This window comes from Cyphomyrmex costatus, unplaced genomic scaffold (assembly GCF_001594065.2).
Source record: "Cyphomyrmex costatus isolate MS0001 unplaced genomic scaffold, Ccosl1.0 scaffold58, whole genome shotgun sequence".
In the NCBI taxonomy this organism is placed as follows: domain Eukaryota; kingdom Metazoa; phylum Arthropoda; class Insecta; order Hymenoptera; family Formicidae; genus Cyphomyrmex; species Cyphomyrmex costatus.
The window spans coordinates 44,041-60,937 of NW_017279979.1; the positions used below are offsets into that span (position 1 = coordinate 44,041).

A 16,897-nucleotide genomic window follows, 5' to 3' on the forward strand; every position below is an offset into this window, starting at 1 on the left:
AAAAAAAAATGCAAAAGTACATTTTTAAATTGATTTTAAAAAAGTAACGGAAAAGTAACGAAAAGTTATTTTTCAAGTAACGGTAACTGTAACGAGTTACTTTTAAAAAGCGATAACTGTAACTGTAACTAGTTACATTTTTTACTCGGTAACGAGTAACTGTAACTAGTTATTTTTAAAAAGTAACTTTCCATTCCCTGGGTATATGTATGTAACTTGTACCACACACGTGTACCAGTGTATCCCTTAAATGTCCCTTTAACATCGCACATGAATTTAATACATATTTTTGGGAGCTGTATATGTGAGGTTTGAGGCAAATTAACAGTTTAGTGTTATCTATGGGAGTCTGTGGTTAATGCGCAGCTAAACACATAATTAAATCATAATGATATCATAAGATGCCATTCTGACTTCATAAGTCACTTAAAAATGAATTAATACATATAAGTAACAAATAAGGTTATGATGATATCTTTATGATGTTATTATGATTTCTGCTTGGATTTCGCGTGTACGTTAAGCAAAGCCAAAGAGCTCTCATCATCTCTCCGTTTCGTCGGTCTTATGTAATATTGTCCAAATGAGTCAACAATTTCTCTTCTTTGGTAATCTTCTTTGATAATCACACAAAGAATTACGCGAAATATCTAAAAAAAATACATCAAGGTTTGGATGAATCAGAACTGAGAATAACTTTGTTATACTATCAGAATTATTATGTAGAGTGTTCAAACATAATGAGTAATGCCGCAAGGAATTTTGACATTTAATAAATTTGAACGTTCTACATAAGTATTTTTATGGTCAACTACAATTATTTTCACATCTGTACATAACTAAATTTCTAAATATTTTAGCAAAATCGTTTCCTCTGTGCATTTATAAGGTATATATTTTTAAGTGACAAAATAAATGCGGATTTAGGATGAGTTCATACAAAATATTCTTGGTACCATTAAAGCTTTTGCGATCGCTTGGACCATTTATCGAGCCCTTATTCGACAGTCAGGTCATTTGCAGTAGGTGAAACTTTCGCCATTGTCTCGAGGACACAATTACACTCCTCGTCAGAATACTTATCGCACACTACAAAAGATAACTTCTTGATGAATGTTTATACAATTCTCTCCTGATATGTACTTTCATATCATTTGCTACTTTCGACAGAACATAAAACTGCTTTTTTACAATTTATTTACAGCTTGATCAAGCAAATAGGGGAATACTCAAACATATTGTGCACATTGTTAATGATTCTAGTTTACTTAATTATATATGGTATTAAGCTGGTATTTAAAGTAGTTTTTCAGTAGAAATTAGGAAGGCTAATAAAGTTATTACTTATTAATAAAGTTCCATTAATTGATTAGTCTCTTCCATGATTATTCGATAATGTAAAATTAATTGTTAAAGATAATTCAAGCATTATTATGTGTACAATTAATTAATTAATTAATATATTTACTCTGGTATATGATAAATTAAAGAAGTGTATTCTGTACTTATATATTTTATAATAGCAGTATTTTTTAGCTATATTGTAATAGACTAGAAAAATGTACTTGCATCGCTATCAACTTTTAAGGAAGTTGATCGTTTAATATTATCGCATTTTCTACAATTTGTCCTCTTTATACTACTATTTGCTTTTTCAAACCATGGCTATAGGTACAAGGACAGTATTCTATCGTTTTAACGATATCTTCTAATCTAAATATTCTAAATATTCTAATTTTGTAAGACAGAAATGTTAATAAATAAATATAATTAAATTGTATGTAATTAAAGATTTTTAAACGTAGAATTGGAATTAAATTCTTATTTTAAAATTGAGAAATTTAATATTATCTTAACTTTTAATTTCTTTAGAGATAATGGAACAAACAAATGTTTACATTTGCTTTATCTTAAGAAACGTATACCATTTATGATTTTATATCGAATAGAATCATTATCAATTCGGAAAATTAGGGTACTGTGATAATTGCTTATCTGCTAGTAATCTGACAACGTTCGTATACATTCGCACTTGAAAAGTAAAACGATCGATAAAATCGCGAGTGAAAGTCATTTGTTTTCTTTCGATTTTACGTGAAATTTTTCATATAAAGTTTATTGATGGCTTATTGAATATTTATTAATAACAATATAATTTTTCATTAAATGCATGCAGAAGTTTTAGTGTTTTTTTTTTAATTTTCTTTTATTTATACGTAAAGAAATACTTTCTTTTATTTTTTTCGATCAAATCGTATAATTGACGATAATAGTATTCGGTATTAATGGTTTCACTTAATTTAATTAATATGTACATTATTTAAATATATTGTTTTTCTTTTCGTAAATATTGTTAAGTGTAATATTACAGTTAACAATTTCTTCTCGAATTGTATTAATAGCTATAATAGGCAAAATATTGAAAACAGTATAGATAATAAAAAGCATTTCATTATATATATGTTAGAAACAGTCTATTCAAGTTTTTATTAAAATTTTGTGTTGAACTTTTAATGTATGTATCCAAGTGTTAATTTAACACACTGGCATTATGTTATTTTAATACAGCTGTGTGCAAGTATTAGGCATTTACAATTTTTTCGTATTTTACAAAAAGTTAAATATCTCGGCGAAAGAAATCTCAGTGAGGTTTCTGACCACGCATTTTAAAGCGTAAAAATAGAGCTTTATAAATGTTTGAATCTTTTATCTATGATATTTTGTTCGTAAATTACATCGGATGTTTCAGACCACATATACTATCCCTTTAATTTTACAAGATAAGGTCTAATCGAAAAAGTGTTCAAACAAAAGTTGTAAAGTTTAAAAAGTCTATATATATTTACTGATATTATAAGTTTAACCTTGGATGGCGTAGCCAAAATCAGATTAAGGTCACGTCGATTTTTTAAAATAAAAACCTCTATTTTTATTATATATTCTTGTAGATTATCTCAAGAACTTTTCGAAATACTACATATAACAAAAATAATTAATGAAAAAAAATTTTGTTATGATGTTTTAAAAAGTTCTTGAGATAAGCTACAGGAATATATGTAATAAAAAAAGGGATTTCCATTTACAAAAATCGATGTGGCTTGATCTGATTTTGGCGACCCCAGGTCAAATAATGAAAAAAAAAAACCAATAAATAGATTTTTTAAATTCTATAATTTTTTCCTGAATTATTTTTCGATTGGACGTTATCCTGCAAAGATAAAAGGTGATGTAGAGAGAGAGAGAAGAGAGAGAGGTGGTCTAAAACACATAAAATTAAAAAATATCTTTGCAATCTTTTTGTTTTACTTTAAAGCGCTACAGTTTAAACATCAACAAATAAAATTTAATATAAAAGTATATTAAACTAGTTTCTTTAAAATGTTTTTTGAAAAAAAGTGATACAATAATTTTTCGCAAAGATATTGAACTTTTTATAACGTAAACTTTTATATTGTATGTAAAAACTTTTACTTCTAAAATGCTTTTCAGTTTTGAAACTAATATATTAATACTAAAAATATTAATCAAGCACATTATAACAAATATTTTTTTATTTTCTTTCCGTATACTTTTTAGTTTTAAAATTAAGAAACATTTCACAATGTATTTAATTATTAAGTTACAATTATTACTATTATCAGTAAAAAGCGTTGGGTTCTACTAGACACATTTTTTTAAATTTCTCACTAAGTTTATATTGTAAAGTATTGCCAGACCGTTTTAATTCATAAACAAGATGTAGACGACGTACCTCCTTTGTTTTCATTATCTTCGAACATTAATGGTTACTTCATGACACTCGTAAATTATTGTACGTGCTTGTATGTGTGCTATTTCAAACCTATTCCAAATTTATTTTCAAATTATCATGTTGCAATACTAACAATAAGTATAATAAATAGAAAGTACAATGAATGGAAAGATATAGGAAAGAATACAAGTATTCTCTAAAATGAATTTATTTCTACTGTACAATTTATATTGTCTTTCAAATATTTTATGTTCAACAATATTATCTATGAACAAATATTTGATGGGATTTGAAATATTCTCTATAATTGCTAATTTAGTATTGCAAGATTTAGAAGAAAAAGCACTCAATTCAGTAAATTTGGATTTGTCATTTTATTATCGATATATAGATGCCATAGTTTTAGCAGCACCTAAAGATTAACGAAATTGTCAACGTTTTTAATAGTTTTCATATTCATGTCGTTTACAATTTATGTCATCACATAGTTAAATTAGAAAAATCAATTATAATTTGAATTTTTTGACAGTAAGGGATGATACGATTTTTGTTAATTGGTTCCATAAAAAGACATTTTTAAGTGGATAATTTTGTAATTTAGTCATTCCTCTGAGTTTAATTAATCAAAGATGCTGATTTATTTCTTCACTCTGAATTATCTCGTAATTGTTTTTATTGTTGAAATAAATCATCTATGTATATATGATATGTATATATTTTATCAATTTACCTCCTGGGAAACTACTCTGTATTTTTTCAATAACAATTGTTTTGATTTGTTACTATCCGCAACTTCATTGACACAGTCAAATAATACTTCGACAAAATTTCGTATTGCAAACATCGATGCGTTATACAAACGTTAAATTTTAATTTACTTAATTGTCAATGTTTGATCATTACAGTTTTCATGTTATTATATTGTTTGTATTTGTTTCTGTATTGATTTTCAGCCAAGTTTACTGTGAAGGATCTTTGTTACATACGGTGCAGCTTGCTGGAATTTTTAACGACAGCAAAACCTTTGTGGACCTTTATCAATTACACGATCCAAATATAACCATCGAAAAGTAAGTTACTACAAAAACGAGAAAATTGAGACTTACAGAACGTAATATCTTTTTCTCTTTTTAAAAAAGGTGATAAAAAAATGAACGTTTTTATGGTTCCATATCATATTTTTCTCAATGCACTCAGTCTATTCATTTGTACGGATTTTATATGACTGGATAAAAAATAAGGGTGAACATTTATTTTTACATAGCCTCCTCCAAATGACTTCCAATAGTTCTGACTCTAACTTTGATGTTGATATTGATGTTTAAGGAGATCAAAACCATTGACCTTTCTTGATGCTTTTTCTCGCTACTTGTTAAAAAGACGATTTTGCTCTCCGATGAAACAAACTCTCTGCTTTAAAAACATAAATTATCTTTTTATATATTTTTTTGTCTTAAGAGCAGAGAATTTTTATTTTTAAAGTAGATAATACTTTAGTGTATATAATCTTATCTTCTTTATACTTTTTACATTAATTAAAGTGGAAAAACTTTTTTAAGATAATGGCTTTCTTATTAACAGGTACAACTTCCTATAATAGATATACATACTTAAAATAATATCGATTACGGTGCAATATGCGTGCTACTCTATCTCGTTTTGATATATTACAAGAACATTATATATACTACATAACTGAGCTTTTATATTCAAAGGACGATACAATTTTAATAAATGAATATCATAATTCTTTCAAATAGCCTCTTTGTATAATAAATATTCCTGTATCAGTTAGTAATAAATAAATAGTGAAATGTCATTAAAATATATTTGAGTTTTTAATAACTTTTTACAAGTAGCAATTACTGCAATAGATCAATGACCTTGACCTCCTTAAAGGTCTAAGTAAGTCAGAAATAATTTAAGATTGGCAATGTAAAGATAAAGTTTTATTGTATATTGTTTTTACATAATAAAATCACTACATTTAGGTAAAAAAGATAAACTTTTAAATAAATTAAAGAAATGTATAAATATTTAATTTTTTACAAGTTATAAGAGAATCGAATCTGAAAATAATATTACAAGGCAAATATTTAATAATCGTTTTTTACGTGTTCCAACAATACAAATCTAACCGAGTTTATAAAATGTTTTATTAAATTTCTTCTTAAAATATACTTACTTGAATGTTTTTTAATGTGATAAATACACGTTTCTTTATAAAAATTAAAATTCTGTGTATGTATGCGTAAAGGGTGCTAAAGTGAAGCCCAAACTTTGACGTGATCGTTGTTTTATCTATAAAATGTGTTACATCGATATATTTTTATTACGACATAATAACAATTACGTCATCAATATTTTATTCTTACGCATACACACACATAAATTTTTATAGAACAATAGTGTTATAATTAGACGTCTAATTAGACGAGAATAAGTCTAATTATAAGAACTCCATACTGTTTGTGTAAACTACTAATCTGTTATGCACAATTTTGTAAATACAGATTGTAAAACGATTTGCTTTTATATCAAGCAAATGTTGTTAGGCTATTAATAGTTTTGACGCCATATTGAAATGGTAAAGAAGATCTGAATGTAAACAATTTTTTTCATTTTTGTTATAAGTTTGACCTCACATACGTATTAATGCGTATATATATACTGAAAAAATAATCTGGTTAAATTAAATAATAATTCTAGTGGTAAATGTGGACGCGAGATTCAGAATTTTTTAGTTAAATCTATTATTATTTAACTCTAGTTAAAACATTAGAATTTTGATTGATATAATTGTTCTAGTAGAAATAAGAATTCTAATAAATTTTACTAAAAATATTGTATCAATCAGAATTCCCCCCTCCCCCAATTATTTTAAACTTCTATCTGATTATCTAAAATTCTAATAAATTTAATTATAAAATTCTGATTCGTCTATTTTTAATCAGAAACTTTTTTGAGTGTACTCGAAAATTCTGGAAAAGGATTTTTAAATCTGTAAAAAAAAGAAAAATAATTGTTATACAAAAATTATTGCGATCAATTGGTGAAATAGACGACTTTAAAATCTCCTGAAGGGGAAGCTGCAGCGATGGCGATTATCACGAATTATCGCAATCAAAATTTTCGAGTTGGCTTTACGGATTACACAATCCTTTACGGAATTAAAATACGTACAGATAGAAAGTGCGGATATATTGATCTCACAAAAAAAGTAAAAATTCAAAGAATTCATTTACTCTTGACTTGTATAGTTGTCACCTAAGATTAAAGTTTGCTTAATATAATAATAGTTTTATAGTTTATATTATGTATAACATAAGTATTTAACAGACCTCAGATTACTTATCTACAAAACAAACAATACTAAATTTGTAAAACTAAGAAAAACTGACAGCATAGAAAAAAATTATATTAAACGTGATTCATGTATACACGTACACGTAAGTACGCTTAGCAAAGATTCAGTAAACAAAGCAGTGATCGTATCTAGCAATAAGTGCTCGATCTTGCAAGAGGTGACGCTGTAACATGTTAGCTAAAGATAAATGTATGCAATTGAATGAGATAGAATGAACATAAAACACTGATTTAGAGCTATTGCTAACGATATTAATTTGGAATTAAAAAGTTTATATAGATATATGGTGTACACATGGTGTTTCGTGAGACTTCTCCAATTGCGCATAGGAAGATAGATAACATAAATGAAATAAACATAAAAGTCCTGTATTGTTTAGCGATATTTCGTAATAATAATCGAGATATTCATTTTTGTAGTTGTACTAATGAGAACACGCTGAAAGAAGTACTCCTTTACTGGTTTAGCCTGGCCGAATTTGTCAAACAAACATACACTATTCGTAATTCATTTATCTATATGAAATTATTGCTGTTTAGTCTTTGGTATTCTGTAAAATCAATAGAATTCAGTAAAAAATCAAATGAACAATTATTTGGTAAGTCATACTTTATCCTAAACAATAAAAGTTATCAGATGTGAAAGATATTAAAATTACATTCTACCAAGTAGTAATATCTTTACTATAGGAATATGTTAATTACATTTTTTTTCTTTTATATTTCCTTTAAAAGGCTTTATTTCAATCTCTTAAAAGGGTAACAGTAATTTTAATTAAATAAAAACTTAAAAAAAAGGTAAAGAAGACGCTAAGAGTGTGTGCTCCGTGAAAAACTACCAACGTACTTTCTTTACTATTATGTAACGTATCTTTTAAAAGTAAAACCCAAGGGGTACTACTTTCATTTAACTGATACGTTAAACTTTGACGAAGTAAAACCCTAGTGATACAATACGTATCCTTCTGTATGAGATACGAAGAAGCCGGTATCTTTCCCATGAGAGCAAAAGTATTTCGCGTCTGTAGATATATATGCGATTAAATTTATTATTAACCTTTTTGAAAAAAGCCTTTTAAGGGAAATATAAAAGAAAAGAAATATGACATACTTCTTGGTAAAGATATCTAATAGGAGAATACATTTCCTGAAGACAAAATTGCTAACTCGATCCGAATTTCTTATTAGATAGATATCGTATCGTGGTATATTGGATGTCGTACGCTGTCTGAGGCCTTAAGCCTGTTCTACAATAGGATCGTAAGCCGTAAGAAATTAACCAATCATAATCGATTGTTCTTTTTATATTCAACTGTGATTGGCCAATTTTTTATGGCTTACGACTTACAATTTTATTGTAGAATAAGCATTAGGCTTGTTATACAATAGACCGTATGTTGGCATCGTGAGCCATATGTCGTAAGACTTGATCAATTACAATTGAATGTGAGGAGAATACTCAAATGTGATAGTCCGTTCTCTCTACGGCTTACAGCTCACTACACCAACATATAGCGTATTGTATAACAGACCTTACACAAGTAGCCTACACAGAGTAGGAATTTGTAAACCGTAAAAAATTAGCCAATCATAATTGAATATGACAAAAATAATATATCGACTATAATTGATTAATTTCTTACTGTTTACGAATTACGATTTTGTTGTGTAACAGCCCTGAATCTTACTATACTATACATATAATACTACATAAACAATGTTTCTGATGCATCCTATTGTGGCGATCTCAACTTCATACTTATTTATACTGGCATTGAAGACCATAAAGATTTCTGTTTTACAGCCGCACGTTTGTAACCGTATACACACACATGTACACACACATTCATCTTTTAGGCTCACATGTTTTATCTGCAAATTTTTATAAAAAAAGACAATATTTCCTTAGTAACTGTTACTTGACAATACAAATAAATATTTACATTATTTATTCACATCTATTTGTAATTCACACAAAATATATCTTGTTGTAAATCCCCAAATAAAGCTTTTTATTCTGAAGCTGAAAAGTCTAGTCTTTACGTAGCAAGTACCCATAAATTGGTGATCCCGACGTGATCTGAAGCAGGAGTGACCTTTGATTGGTTTTTTTGAATCGACGAGAGCTTAATTTTTATGTTGGTTTGCGGTTGAGATTCAGCGTTCACGGCACATCATTAAGGAAAATTCTTTATGTTGCCCGTGGGACTTCCATTAAAACTCCCGATGTTCAGACAACTTCTGGATGTTTGTGAAGTACCGATTTTTCAGGATGACGAATCACGAGGAGCTAACTTTCGGAGCGCTAAACCACTTCAATCCGGTGAGTTAAGGTCAAGACAAATAGATTCTAATGTGAATTTCGATTTATAAAACTTCCGACGTTTTGGCATAAATATCCTTTTACGCCAACTTTAATTTACTCATTCGAAAAGTAAATGTTTAGTGTACAGAATCCGTTCGAATGATGTTAAGTTCAACTCAGACTTCGTCATTTAGATGAACAAGTGCTTTTAACGGTTTCTGATATCATTGAGAATACTTTTGAAAAAGATAAATACGTTTGTTTAAAAACGCTCTCATTGACCGGTTCACCGATTTTGAAGAGAATAGACTTAGACAGTTTTTAACGGGGATTGAATTTAACGACAAGAAACTTTCCGATTTACTACGCGAAATTAAACAGCGTGCGAAAGTGCGCGAAAGGTCCATGCATATTCGAATTTTGGAGTACATATCATACGTATTATTCCGAACACTAGACGTTTTGCATCCTATTTTAGATATGAATTTTTTGGGTTTTACTAATTGTTATCAGAAATATGTATACGTTTTATTGATAACATTACAGGTTTTTCGCGTCTTGGAAGTATTTCGCTAATTAATCACAATTTGCACAACTTTGAATTCTATCTACTAGAAATTTTTAGCTAAATTTTCGAATTTGACTAGGTTTACGGCAATTTCTACTGTTAAAAACTATAGTGTGGAACATTATATTGTAACAAAAGGTCGATATTGTAACATCAGCCGATTTTCCCTGCTCCTAGACGATTGTCTTATAAAAAATTAAAATTTACAGAATTTATGTTTATAGTGGAGCAAGGTATTTGTCAAACTTCAAGCAGCATTTGGATGGCACCACTTTATATGGTTCCTAAATCGGACAATTCTCGGCGACTAAGCAGTGATTATTGTACATTTAAGTACAGCTACTATCTCGGATAGGTACTCTTTACCTTTTCTTCAAAATCGATCTCGTTAAGGCGTATTATCAAGTTTCAATAGCAAAAGAAGACATTTACAAAACTGCTGTTAAACTTCATTTGGTCTTTTTGAATTTTTAGTAATACCTTTTGGTTTACCCAATGCGCGCTGCTTAGATTTAACGTTTAATGAATAACATTTTAGGTAGTTTAAATTTTTTATTTCTTAGACGATATTTTAATTGCATCTACTAATGAAGAGAAACATCTTATATATTTACGCATTATTTTTGAACGAATCCAACATTCTGGTTTAACGATCAAAGTCTCTATACGTCTTTTCGGAGTGTCGAAAATCCCTTTTCTCGGATATTTAGTTTCTAGCCAGGGAATTAAATCAATGCGGCAGTCTGCAACAATGAGCTCAACAACTCTTCAAGATGAGCGAGAAAGAGGTTTATCCGTCCGTTGCGAAACGGATCATAATTAAATTTTTGAACGAAAAAGGGAAGTGGGGATTCGGCTTGTTGAAATTCTCCGTAGATTAATTACATCAACACAAAATTCGGGAAATCAACTCACAGTCTCGTGTATTCTTTTGGCATAAGACTCTTTGGAGGGCGAGAGAGAATCGAAAATGAGAGTCACTATCGCTGTCCCAGGACGAGTCTAACGGAAGATAATATTTCTCCGTTTCGTGATCTTCTGGAGACCGACCGACGCATTACAATGCCGAAATTGCTGCTCATCTTGGAAACAGTTATGACAAGAGAGTATCCAAAAATCATCTCAGATAAGCTGGGATACAGAAAAGTGTCAGCTCGTTGAGTCCCACGTCTTCTCACAAAGCAGTGCAAAAATGTTCATATCAAACGTGTCAAAAATTGAAGCAAATTTTCTGGGTTGAACACCCTCCTATAGCTCAGACTTAAGTCCATGTGACTTTGATGAGAAGCTTCTAGTTAGATGGAGAAAATGCGTTTCCAAAGCAGGAGATTGTATAGAACGATAAAAAAATGTTTTGTATTTTTATTCCATATAAAAGAAATTTTTTTTAAACAAATTTTCGTTTATATTTGATCCTATAATTCACACAATATATATCTTGTTGTAAATCCTCGAATAAAGCTTTTTATTCTGAAGCTGTGAAAAGTTTAGTCCTTACGTATATCCACACTATCAGCGTCTCTAACGTCATTTTGCGCCAGATACTGCAACCATATATTCTAAGCTGGTTGACGAAAATAGCAGACAATAACAGATGACTTATCTAACTATACCATATACTTTGCGCGAAATTACGAGTTGCGGAAGACCGAGATTACTTAATCTCAATAACGGTTGAACTGATCGAGTTGTATATATGCTTAATCGATAGCTTACATCCTGAGTGTATAATACTTGCTCTTGTTTTTCATATACGTGTACCTACATGTAGAGATACGCGCGTAAAGTCCGGATCTGAAAAGTTACTGGTACACTCGGGATGTGAGCTATTGATTAAGTATGTTATATATACAACTCGATCAGTTTAACCGTTATTGAGATTCAGTAATTTCGGTCTCCGGCAATTCACAAAGTATTATCACAATATACGGTATAGTATATGCTGCGCTTATCTTTTACGCCTAGAGACTACTGTGTCTTTTTCTTCTTCTGGTTAATGGATTTCTGGTTTCACAAAAGTAAATCATAGTGACGCTTCCAAAGTGAGCTCATTGGATTAAAAAGAGTCAAAATCATCTTTTCTGACATTGACTACGCCAATTGCGCGTCGGAAAGGTGTGAGAACTGAGAAGCGCACTTTTGATCGATGCTTATCCATGCCGCACTGTGCTAGCTAGCCTGTGTGAAGCTGGCCCCCCAATATTAAAAAATCGATTTTTTTTTCTTCATGCATTCGTTTGCTCATCGTTTGCTCACGAATGCTCAGTTGGAATTTTCGTTTGCTCACCCTTAGTTCAAAAGATTTGTGAGCAAACGATGAGCAAACGGATGCCAAAAAAAAAAAATGATTTTTTAATTCGATACCAAAACATAATTTTCTTGTATCTTTTGAACTAAGGGTGAGCAAACAAAAATTCCAACTGAGCATTCGTGAGCAAACGATGAGCAAACAAATGTATAAAGAAAAAAATCGATTTTTTAATATTGGGGGGTCAGCTTCACACGGGTGCTAGCTGGGCTATACTTCGAGCGGCCGGAATGTTTCTCTCGGCATGCTCTCATTAGTACAATTGAGGGGATGGACGGAATAAAGGCCTAATTAAAAAATCTCGATTTTGATTAAAAATTAAAATAATTTGCTACTTTCTTATTATATAACAAATGGGAATAGTATTAATTGTATATTTATGTAATGTCTTTGAAAAGTTACACATTTAATATTTCTCTATTATAATCAATATTTAAAACGTTATTTACAATTTAAAAAATGCATTCAGTTTCTTTTTTCGAATATTGATCATATTTGTTGATCATTATATATAGGAATCGATAGAAAGAAAAAACTATGAACTACAAAAATGTTTTTTATCTTCACACTCTTGCAGAAGAAATACAAAATGAATATGGAATATACTTTACTTTTATACTTAATTGTATAAATAAGTTAATTTAGATGAAAATTATGCGGGACTTCGGAAAAAATACCATCAGGATGAATTTTTGCACAGACCTTTATTTTTGCATAAAATTGAAGGAGAAAAAGTTTACCACTGGACAGTGACACTGCCAAGAAAAATAATTAAACAAATAGAGCTCAAATTTCAGATTTTTGCAAATATCTCGATAAATATCAATTTTATCAAGAAAATATAAGAGAAGAAAATTAAAGAGCGGAAAATTTTACACCGAAAAGGTTCTGTAAGTTTTTGTCGTACGAGCAATACTTTTCACATAAAAAATTATGTAAGATGTGCTTTGCGCAGCCAAGCGAAATGAAGCGTCGTTTAATGCGCGTACAGAAAATATCATAACGAATTAAAAAATTTAAACATATTATCGTACAAAAATCGGCGAAAACGTGTTGGAAAGTTGAAATCTTCAGTTTTTTAATGGAATTGGTTTCGTTATTCTACGACAATTTTTAACAATTCGACAATTGATTAAATAATACATGCAATTTTTGTCTTTTTTCATAAATCAGCTATAAGTCAGTATCAAATTATTTTTAAAAAATCAAAATACTCCATATTTATTAATATAATTACACTGGTAACGTAGAAATATGTGTACGACGTAGCATATTATACAATGTAAACGACCGCAATATCATTAGAGTTTTGTAAAGCATTGTACGAGTGGTGGAAATTTGGAGGGGATGGCCTATAAGGGTTTTTCCGGTAATTTCTTCTGCCGCGAACACAGGATACACTTTGTTATTTCTGAATGACATTCCTACATAACAAAAACAATCTTTATTATATCTCAATGTAGATCTACGGACAATAGCCCAACTCGATTAAGGCTCTTTTTCCATAGATTATATCATTTTCACTACCATAGGACAATCGAAATGAGTTTATATTTTACTAAGGTAAGCAACATCAATTCTTTGTTTATTTGCACTAATCTTCGAAAAAAGGATCTAAGTAGAATTATATGCCTTTATTTCGAGCAACCCCTCAATTACAAAAATTAATATATCTCGACTATTATTGTAAATATCACTAAACGATAGGGTACTTTTCTGTTTGTTTTGATCCCATCTATTTTCCTGTGCGCGATTGTAGAAGTCTCGCGGAATACCCTGTATGCACACACACGCGCGCGCGTACGCACAGAGAGTGGACACCTAAAACAAAACACCGGAATATCTCGAAAATTCAACACAGTAAAGGCCTCTGTATACGGTCAGTAATATTGTCAGTATATATTAACGAATACTGATAATATTATTGATTATGTGTGGTTAATATTAATGGATTGACGTAGAATACTGACAATGATTTGAATATATGGTAAATACATGCTTTTTCCGTAAAATCCATGTTGCCATAGTTAATAATATACGTCAAATCACGTCATACTTAAGTGAAATATTACCAATAATACCTGATCGTATAAGATTGTATAAACTAATGCATACTGTCAGTAATACTGATCAGTAATACTGACTCAGTATTACTGACCGTGTAGAGAGGCCTTTAAGGAAAAATGTTTCAAAAATTATATGATTCGAAAAAGGACAAATAATGATAAAATTACTTTTGAAAAACCCAATTCTCAGAAAGATATTCTGTTTTGTTTCAATCGCGGTACCCATACATACAGCACACTAACGTTGAATCAATATCTCAGGAACGTTGCAACATTATAACATTGCGGCAACATCTGTAAATTTAATTTTAAAGGGACGTCACAGAAATATTCTGATCACTTCAGTATTTTTGTTCCACTTTTGTTTAAATGTTAAAGGATATGATGTATAGGCAAGTTCCTCCTATACATTCGAAATTTTATCATAAACAGTTTTATCATAAACAGCTAGATTAAATTACCAATTAATTTAATAATAAACTCGCATTGTTTACATAGAATTTCAATGTTTAAAAACAATTATAGATAATATTCATTGTTTACCTTAACATGATATTTTGCTCTTTGTAAATAATTGTTAAGCTTTACAAGGATTATATGTGCAGTCTATAATCGGCAGTAGTGGTAAGGTTGACATATAAAGATAAGACACATCGAGAATAAGATAATTTTTCGGTATAATAGGACATAGAGTAAGTTCGTAAGCAATAAGAGAGTAGAACGAAGGAATTGGATTTCAACCATTCACTTATGGATTTACTTTACATCCTATTATACTGGAAAATCAGCTTACTTGCAACGTGCCTTACAGCCTTACCACTACTACTACTGCTAATTATAGATGACCCTCTACATGCAAGCTCCGCGTTAAATTGCTATACGTACAGAGATATTTATGATTTCCTTTCTATGAGGCTGCATCCACTTTTATTCGATTTGAGTTTCGGAAATTCTTCACATTCTTTTTCATTTTCGTGCGACTCGAGTTTCGAAAATGCTTCAAATTCTTTTTCACCGCGCAGGATTACGCTCTTCTGCAACGTTATTGCAATAACAAAAACAATATGAATAACGGGTTGAGTACTAGGATTACATGAAGTGTCATGTTCGGGATTATCGGATTCGCGTCTGTTTCTGTAGACGTATCATATAATCCTGTAATCTCATAACATTCAACACATCATATAATGTAGGTACATATATATTATATATATTAGGTTAGGGAAAAAGTTTTTTTTACGTATAATATATATAAATGGACCTTTATTTTATGATAGTTTTGTTAAAAATGAACTAAATTTATATTAAAAAAGAAAAGACTTTTTAAAGTTTAAAATTTTTACTTTTAAAAGGTTACTACACACAATACTATATATTTTTTATTTTTAACTATTGATGATGGTCTAAAATAGACTGAAACGTTTAGATCATTTTTGTATATTTCTAAATCAAAATAAATAATTTTGCCATCAAGATCCGGTGTGTGGTTGCATGCTTTTTCTATTTTTTAATTTTTTAGTTTCAGTGAGTTTGGTAAATTTATATGTATACCCAGTGAGAAATGACAATGGAATCAACGTCGAATCGATGTCAATTTGACGTCAATTTGATGATTTCGAAGTCGAATTGACATCAATTCGATGTCGATTTCATCATCATTTCTCACTGGATAGAAACCTACGAGCTAAAAAAGATGAAGAATTTTCTTTTCATTTTGTGGATCTTTTATGTGCCTAAAAAAAATTTGCAAAAATTTTCGACTACCTATCGTGAAAGCTTGCTTTTCCCAGAAAATCATTTAAAAAAAATTCTTATGATTTTTTGTTTCTGAGTTATTTATGGGTTAATATTACACAAAACATATGCCATATGAAATTATAAATAGAATTGTTACATTGAAATTTGAATCAAATTATAAAGTGAGTTTTGTATAAAAGAATTTTATTATAGTACAGAAACTTTTAAAATCACTCGTAAAGCCAGAGAAAGAGAAAGAGTGTACCTACTGAATACACTGTAAGTGAATCAGAGCTAATTTAATTCGGTTTGTGTTAGCTTTAACGCTTTGATGAAGGCTACCAACAACTCTCCTAATCGCACCACGGTAGCTGCGTTCGTCGCGGAAAACTTTGCTATGCAGGACGAACTGGATAATTCAACATTACCGGACTGGAAGGAAAATCCTGCCATTTTAAAATCCATCAAGGACCTGCGATATCGCGAATGGGCAAAACGTTTGAACTACATTTGGAATACTTTGGCAAGAAAGATAAATAACGATGTGATGGTCAATCCGCAGCGGCACAGTTTGATCTACGTAAATAACACTTTCGTCATTCCCGGTGGACGATTTAAAGGTAATTTTTCCGCGCACAGATTGGAATTCGGTTTTCAGTTTTAAATTCAACAAGCCAACGTCATTTAATTTTTTCATCAGTAAGATGTTTCTATCAAATAAAATGATTGTTTAGCGGATTTATTCGAACCAGATTTACACATTTTTTAAACATTTTTACTGACATGCATAAAAAGT

The 16,897-nt window shown here is 29.9% G+C and overlaps 1 protein-coding gene across 1 annotated transcript in view; it reads left to right on the top strand.

The window, feature by feature from the left end:
• LOC108779312 (trehalase) overlaps positions 1 to 16,897 on the top strand; it is a 30,819-nt gene that overhangs the window by 3,716 nt on the left and 10,206 nt on the right. The window contains exons 2-3 of the mRNA XM_018546703.1: positions 4,705 to 4,821; positions 16,420 to 16,721. Of these exons, the coding sequence (XP_018402205.1) occupies positions 4,705 to 4,821; positions 16,420 to 16,721 (419 nt within the window). The remainder of the gene's footprint in view (positions 1 to 4,704; positions 4,822 to 16,419; positions 16,722 to 16,897) is intronic.